At 46.8% G+C, this 7542-nt stretch overlaps 1 protein-coding gene across 1 annotated transcript; it reads right to left on the reverse strand.

The window, feature by feature from the left end:
- Positions 1–170: 170 nt before the first annotated feature.
- On the reverse strand, positions 171–4630 carry ankrd34a (ankyrin repeat domain 34A; the record flags this gene model as incomplete). Its single annotated transcript, XM_083760982.1, has 4 exons — positions 4329–4630; positions 3337–3561; positions 1698–1895; positions 171–1238 (listed from the first exon to the last, which is right to left on the reverse strand). Exons 1-4 carry the CDS (start codon positions 4500–4502, stop codon positions 171–173), a joined length of 1665 nt encoding a protein of 554 aa, XP_083617108.1. The 5' UTR covers positions 4503–4630.
- Between the last annotated feature and the right edge of the window lie 2912 nt (positions 4631–7542).

The raw sequence follows: 7542 nt of genomic DNA on the forward strand, positions 1-7542 counted from the left end.
TCTTTTGTTTTCTTTTTTTGACACAGAATCAAATGCAAATTGATCCAGCAAAAAGATATGCATCTGGTCTATTTTGGCTGGACCCGCTTGCACATAATGCAGGCTTCTGAACATGGAGCCCTTGCACGCGATTGCATCTGCTAATACGTTCAGCCTTTTATACCCAGCCATCAATCCCCGTTAGACTCGCTGACCTTCTCGGCCAGGAGCTCCTGGAAGGTGGACAGCTGCTTCATCTGCTCCGTCTGCATGGAGTGTCTCCTCAACAGCTTCTTCTTGGTCTTGAAGTCGGGCGGACCCCGTTTGGGCGAGGCCGGCGCCATCGGGACCAGGATCTTGTGCCCGGAGTGGACCGGGGACGTGCTGAGCTTCCCGTTGGCCCTGATGATCGGGATGGGCCTGTGCGGGTTGACGTTGAGCGGCGGCAGGAAGCCGGGCCGCGTGTGGGAGATGTGGTCCAGCAGGAGGGTCCCGGACCCTCTCCGCTCCAGGATGCCGGGGGCCCGACGCCTCCCGGTGAGGGGAGAGACGGAGTTGGGGATGTTTTCCAAGGACTCCCTGGAGTTGCCGACCAACAGAGTGAGAGGCGAGGTGTTGTACTTCCGCCGCTCTACCGATATGCGCCCCGAGTCCGGCGATCCGGGGATGGACTCGGATGGACACAGGTGCGTGTCGGACTCGTAGTGTTCCATTCGGGTGAGCTTGGGATGAGCCAGGGCCCGGGGCGCCAAAGCACCGCCTCCTCCGACAACGCTCTCCTGGGACTCGGGGGCGGTGTTCCTCCGATACAGACTCTGGTGCTGTTGGACTTTGTCGGCCCAGAAGGAATTGTAGAGCTGCGCGCAGTCCTCGGAACAGGAGCGGTCGACGAGCTTGGGAGAGCAGGGGTCGTGGGTCTCGATGCTGTGGCGGCGCGACAACCGAGGCCTGGCCGTCGCCGTCTCCGCGACGGACAGGCCGTTCATCTCTCTGACGAGCCCGCTCAGGTGGTTGGGGGTGGTCACCTCCTCCTCCAGACCCCCGTCCACCCCCCTCAGCAAAGAGGAGGGAGCCACCAGGCCCCAGGGCTCCGAGTTCAGCCTCTTGAGAAGCTTCCGAGGGGCCGGCCGCTTCGTCTCGCCGGGAGGTCTGGCGCTGGGCAGCGGCAGAGCTGAGACCAGAGCGAAGCTGAAGATCCCCTCCCCACCCTCCTCTTTGGCGCTGCCTTCCACCGGCGAGCTGGACGTGCCGATCACCACCTGATTGATTGATGTTTAATGTTTTATTTCACAGTATAATCACTAGTATGGGTACATTTCGAAGTGAAAGCAAAAGTCAATAAATAAACCATGGGTTTTCACTTTTCAACCAGTGGGCCGGGGACCACCAGTGGTCCTTGAGGAGGTTCCAGGTGGTCCCCATGGCTGTAGAGAGTTGGTAACCAAATGGACCCTTATAGATCTTTAACTTTTTACACTTTCAAGATTACATTATTGTTAAATAGCCTATCTGCATTAATTAATTTACAAGTCCAAAATCTTGCCAACGTCTTGTTGTCTGAGAGGCTAAATCTCATCAAATGCAGAATAAATAATGTTGCCTTGATATGAAAAAGGTTGAAAACTTGTGGACGAACCATGATATAAAGCACTCAGACTTGTTTACAACAGGGTCCACCATTTTCAATTCATCAGAACATTTTAGAGACGTAGGCCTACCTCGGACGGAGACATGCAGCAGTCCGGGGGCGGCTGCTTGTCCGCCACGCCCGGGGAGGGGGAGGGGGGAGCGTTCAGGGGGGAGGGGGAGGGGGGAGCGTTCAGGTACTGCTTGGTCTTCTTGGTGCCCGAGGGCGAGGTGTCGGTGGTGATGATGATGACCTCCTTGCCCTTGGCCTTGCAGGCGTCCAGCAGGACCTGCAGCAGAGCAGTGTGTGGGAAATGTAGTTTTTCTTCAGTAAAACTACTACTACCAACTAACTACCAACACTGCAATATAGAAATATGACTATAATACTCTATAATATATAATAACCCATTCTGACCTGAGATCAGATTCATATGAGGTTTCCGCCGGACACACACTGGTCTGATGAACCCATTCTGACCTGAGATCAGATTCTAAAAATGTCAGTCGCTCTTCGATTTTTCAAAAAATAGCAGATCTGCTATTTTTAAATAGCTAAAGCATAACATGATGCTGACACCAAAATGGGTGCCCGGTCAGAATGGGTTAATATATATAATATAAGTAATATATAATATAAGTAATTAAGTCCGTAATTAAAAATGTACAAAAGTATTGGCATCAAAATGCACTTAAAAGTAGCAAAAGTATCTATTTCACCCAAAGACAAAGGTATGTTTTAGTTACTCCACTGTGCCCTCTACAGATAATGGGGCGACTGTGGCTCAGAAGGTAGAGCAGGTCTTCCAATGATCCATGGGTCGGCGGTTCGAATCCCGGCTCCTCCTGTCTACATGTCGAAGTGTCCTTGGGCAAGACACTGAACCCCAAATTGCTCCCGATGTGCTGGTTGGTACCTTGCATGGCTTCCGCCACAATCGGTGTATGAATGTGTGTGTGAATGGGTGAATGTAATGCACAATCTATGTAAAGCTTTATAAAAATGCACCATTTACCATTTACCATTTAATGTCAATAGAAAATCCTTCCGGTGAAATATTTTCTTTTCTGGCCAAAAAGTGCATTTTATACGTGTGGTGGGGGGCTCGGAGTGCGTCCACTAGAGAAAGTAGGCTTTCGCCGCCTAAAACCGTCTTTGAATTGGTGAGTAGCGAAATCGTTCTATTTATTATTGCAGAAGTTGACAGGCTGTGCAGTCTTCATGTGGCGGCAGGAAGTCGAGAGTAACATAGCCCTAATGGTCTCGCACCTTCCTACCTACATGACTGCCTGCCTAAATATGTCCCAAACCGCCCGCTAAGGTCTTCCACCGCCGGCCTGCTCGCTTTGCCCCAAAAAATGGCAACTAAAAAATACGGGGAAGCAGCTTTTTGCTTCTACGGGCCGTCGGCTTGGAACAAGCTCCCACTGTACCTTCGTCAGGCAGCCTCTGTAGACATTTTTAAAGCTCAGCTCAAGACCCACTTCTACAACATTGCCTTTAATTGATCTTATATTTTTTATTTTTCGTGTCCTCACTGTACTGCATTACTGCTTGTTTTTTAATGTCATTGCCTTGCTTTTCTTTTATTCTCCATTGTTCTGTAAAGCACTTTGAGCTGCATTTCATGTCATGAAAGGTGCTATACAAATAAAGTTTTATTATTATTATTATTATTATTAAGGAGAAGTCCTTAAGGCTATGTATGGAGTATGGACCAGAGCACTGACCTGCAGCGTGTCGCGGTCTCCCCGGTTGATGGCGTGCACCAGGGCGGAGGAGCCAGAGTAGTCCTTCAGGCTGGGATCGGCTCCGTTCTCCAGAAGCAGCGACACCACCTCCCTGCCGGCCTGCCCGGCGCACGCGTGCATCAGCGCCGTCCGGCCGCCCTTGTCCGGGATGTTGGGATCGGCGCCTTTCTCCAGCAGGTAGCGCACCATCTTCTGACGGGCCACCTGTGTGGTGGACAAGACAATTCATATGACAATCATTGTGGTATTGATTAATTTGATGTATTAGTAGATGAAACTCGATCGTCGCCCTCTGCAAGGGAAGTGGGGCTGATCATCAGGGGGGACTTCTCTCGTGGCTCAAGTTTGCTTGAGACGGCGCCCCTCCTATGGTCTATGCCATACACTACTAGAAAACCCCCAGATCCGTACATATTGCACTGTAATCCTCCCCATATACTCTATGCCAATCTGTGTTATTTCAAAGTGTTTGGCTGAGACCGAGACACTGGGACACGCTCTCCTCATCTAGACTGAGTGGCAAAACATTGAGCAGCATGGCCATGGAGTGTTGGAGTTTGGAAGGGCTCGTTGGAAATCACTCAACAGCCCCGCGTATCACCTGTTTCTAAATGAATGACGTTTCATTTAGAAACAGATCTACAAGCATCACTTGGTGCCGCGCTATATGAGCTTGTAGATCTGCTATTTTTCAATAGCTAAAGCATATAACATAATGCTTTAAAACACCAAAAGGGGTTCCCTTCCTGAATGGGTTAAGTAAACCCATTTTGGGCGGGAACCCATTTTGGTGTCATGTTATGCTTTAGCTATTGAAAAATAGCAGATCTACAAGCTCATAGCGCGCCACCGAGTGGCGCGCTACGAGCTTGTAGGTCTGCTATTTTTTGAAAAATCGAAGAGCGACTGACATAGAAGACATTTTTAGAATCTGATCTCAGGTCAGAATGGGTTAACATCATTATACACACCGGGTCGTCGTAGCCGGCGATGCAGGCGGCGGAGACGGGCGTCTCGCCGCGCTCATTGCCCTCGTTGATGTAAGCCCCGCCCTCCAAGAGCAAGCGAGTCAGACGCAGCTTTCCCTGGAAGACGGCTTTGAGGAGGGCGTTCCCCTCGATGTGGAGGGAGCCTCCGTCTCCCATGATCCCGCCTTCTCTCGCGCACTCCTGTCGGCATCAGATGTCACATGACCTGCGAGAGTGAATCATGACTCGTTAGTGTACTCGGCCCATGGCGGCCAATTTGCAGTTACACTTATAGAAAGCACATTATTATTATTTTTTTCACCGCAATTTTTATTTATGTATTTATTAGTACCTATATAATATAAATAATTACTCAAATAGTTTTTGACACAGAATCAAATGTCTTATGGTCAGCCAGGAGCCTGGATGGCTTGGTTCCAGGCTTTAAATGGGAACAAATAAATAATGGACTTGAAAACTTGAAATGGCACATTCTACTACATAATGACTACTTTTACTTTTAGTACTTTAAAAAATACATTTGGATACTAATACTTTTGTACTTTTACTCAAGTACATTTGGATTTCAGGACTTTTAACTTGGAACAGAGTAGTTAGTTGCAGTAATGATACTTTTACTTAAGTAAAAACCTTTGAGTAATGCTGAGGAAGTGCATGTCGAGTGTGAAGTGAAGACCGTCAAGACTCAAGACTGAATGCATTCCCTCAACAGCAGCAATGACCTCTCTGAACATGCACCGCACTAAGTGACAAGAATAATAAAAAGCTTTTTAGTGCTATCTTAAAGTGACACAGCCTCTATAAATAACCTTGAAATGAGTCACACCCTCCCCACACAGGCATGTGTCTGTGCAGATCCGCATCTTGTCAACAAAACGAATGTCCTCTATTCACTGCCGTCCCTATTCTGGGGTGCGACAAACATTCATCGGAGTTAGCAAATCTAGATCCTGTGAGCTTCGTTGAACATCTATTTTCTGCAGAACCAGAGATTTGGTGTGTAAAGGTTAATACAAGCATAGCTAGTGCAGAGCCCTGGTGGACCCTTGTCAACCAATTAAGCAAAGATAGGGGTTTTAAGTGATTATAGTGAGTTCATTTTTGGAGAAGTTTGATGGCCAGCGGATTCATCCGTTATCACTGCATTAAATATACGAAATCAACCGTTATCAGGACGTTGGAATACTGGCATACTAGTCCGGCAGCCGACACTGCCGACAGGCTTCTTTTGTTTAAAGTGGGAAATTTGGTATATAGTCTTTTTTTATTGGACAAAATATTGTCTATACAGCCTACATCCATTCATGAATCCACTTGCTGACCGGCTGTTAGTATTGGGCAATTATTTTCTCAATGTGCAAAACTAATTGAATTGGAATGAATTCAGAATCATGAAAACCCCCTAGTTTGACATGTCACATGCTACTTAAAGCAAAAGGAAAGTTTGACATTTTGCCTGCCATAGGATGTTAATGGAAGGGTCACAAGAAACCCCTATTCAAAAAATTGCCCAAATCGGCAGCCGGTCAGCAAGTGGATTCATGAATATATATACTATACATATAGACAATATTTTAGGCCAATAAAAAAAAGACTATATACCAAATTTCCCACCCGTCCACCTCGACTGCCGGACTATACTAGACATTGTGGTGTTTGGCCAGCACCTTTATTTGACACAGTGGAGAGAGAGACAGGAAACAGAGAGAGAGAGAGAGAGAGAGAGAGAGAGAGAGAGAGAGAGAGAGAGCTACTAGGGGAGTTTTTCTTTCTTCCAGGAAATAAAACGCCTGGGTTTCCGAGGCTACTATAGGGGAGTGACCTTAGAGTATAAGGGAGTGACATGCAGAAAATGGTCACTGTCAGGCCTCTCTGCTATGGGGTCGCTCCATGCCTCTAGTAGTCTAGACTCTATTATAATGACACCAGAAGCGGACAGGGGTGCATACTTAGTTTAGACTTGTCATTGGTTAGACATGGGTTAAGGTTAGGTTTAGGTGTGCTGCCCCGTGGGAGGTTAGGTTTAGGGTGAGGGTTTGAGATAGGTTGTAGTTGTATAGGACTAATGACTGGTCTAACCAATGACTAGTCTAAACCAAAAACTGTCTAAACTAAGTACTGCACCCAAGCGGACAAGCATGCATTTGTGTCCCGTGGTCGAGGCAGCCTGCAATAGAGTGCAAGATTCATGACTCATTAGTCATGCGTGAGGAAAGGAAAGGTACTATGTTTACCCAGGGTAACTGGACTAAGGAAAGGAAAGGAAAGGTACTATGTTTACCCAGGGTAACTGGACTAAGGAAAGGAAAGGAAAGGTACTATGTTTACCCAGGGTAACTGGACTAAGCTCAAGAACTTGGCACATGTAAAGGACAGGTCAGGCAGCAACTATGATAGCTGTACATAAAAGTACATCTTATTTATAGGCTATAGCACTCAGGACAGGTCAGGCAGCAACTATGATAGCTGTACATAAAAGTACATTTTATTTATAGGCTATAGCACTCACAAAGTGCTTTACATGCAGGAAATAGAAACAAAAACAAGCAGAATAAAAACAGAATAGTACAGAGCAGAAAACAGCCTAGATACAATTGATCTCAAAGCAAACAGTGTGTGTGTGTGTGTGTGTGTGTGTGTGTGTGTGTGTGTGTGTGTGTGTCTCTCTCTCTCTCTCTGCAATAACAGCTGAAATTACATGTTTATTGTGCAATATATATATATAGTGCTACAGGGGTTGTGCAATAACAGGAAGTACGGTCATGTGTGTTTTGTTGTTTTAGTTTAATATTTTTAGCTTTATGTTTTGTGATCTGATGCACTGATTGGTTGGCACTTTAAATTTCGTTTTATGACAATGAAGTTCTATCTTCCTCTCTCTCTGGTGTCTGCCTGTCAGTTATTCTTCTTTTAAAGCCATTTCCCAACAGGGCAGAGCAGCTGGGCTACCATGCAGAGGCTACTGTATTTTGGCTGGGGATCCTCCTAGCTATGGAAAGGTTTCAGAAGTCTGTGTGCTTCTCCACATTGTCCACCAGATGTCCCCAGTGTGTTGCTTATCAGTGTAATCAGACCCCATCGGTGTCTAGTGTTTTAACCTGTGTTCCTTCTTCCTGTTACCTTTGTGCTGTTTTCTCCCCCGTTTTACCCGTTCCTTTGTCAGATCACAAGCTATGTGTTTCTGAAGTTTCGTTCT

The sequence above is a fragment of the Protomyctophum parallelum genome, assembly GCF_964188405.1.
Source record: "Protomyctophum parallelum genome assembly, chromosome: 3".
NCBI classification, from domain to species: Eukaryota; Metazoa; Chordata; class Actinopteri; order Myctophiformes; family Myctophidae; genus Protomyctophum; species Protomyctophum parallelum.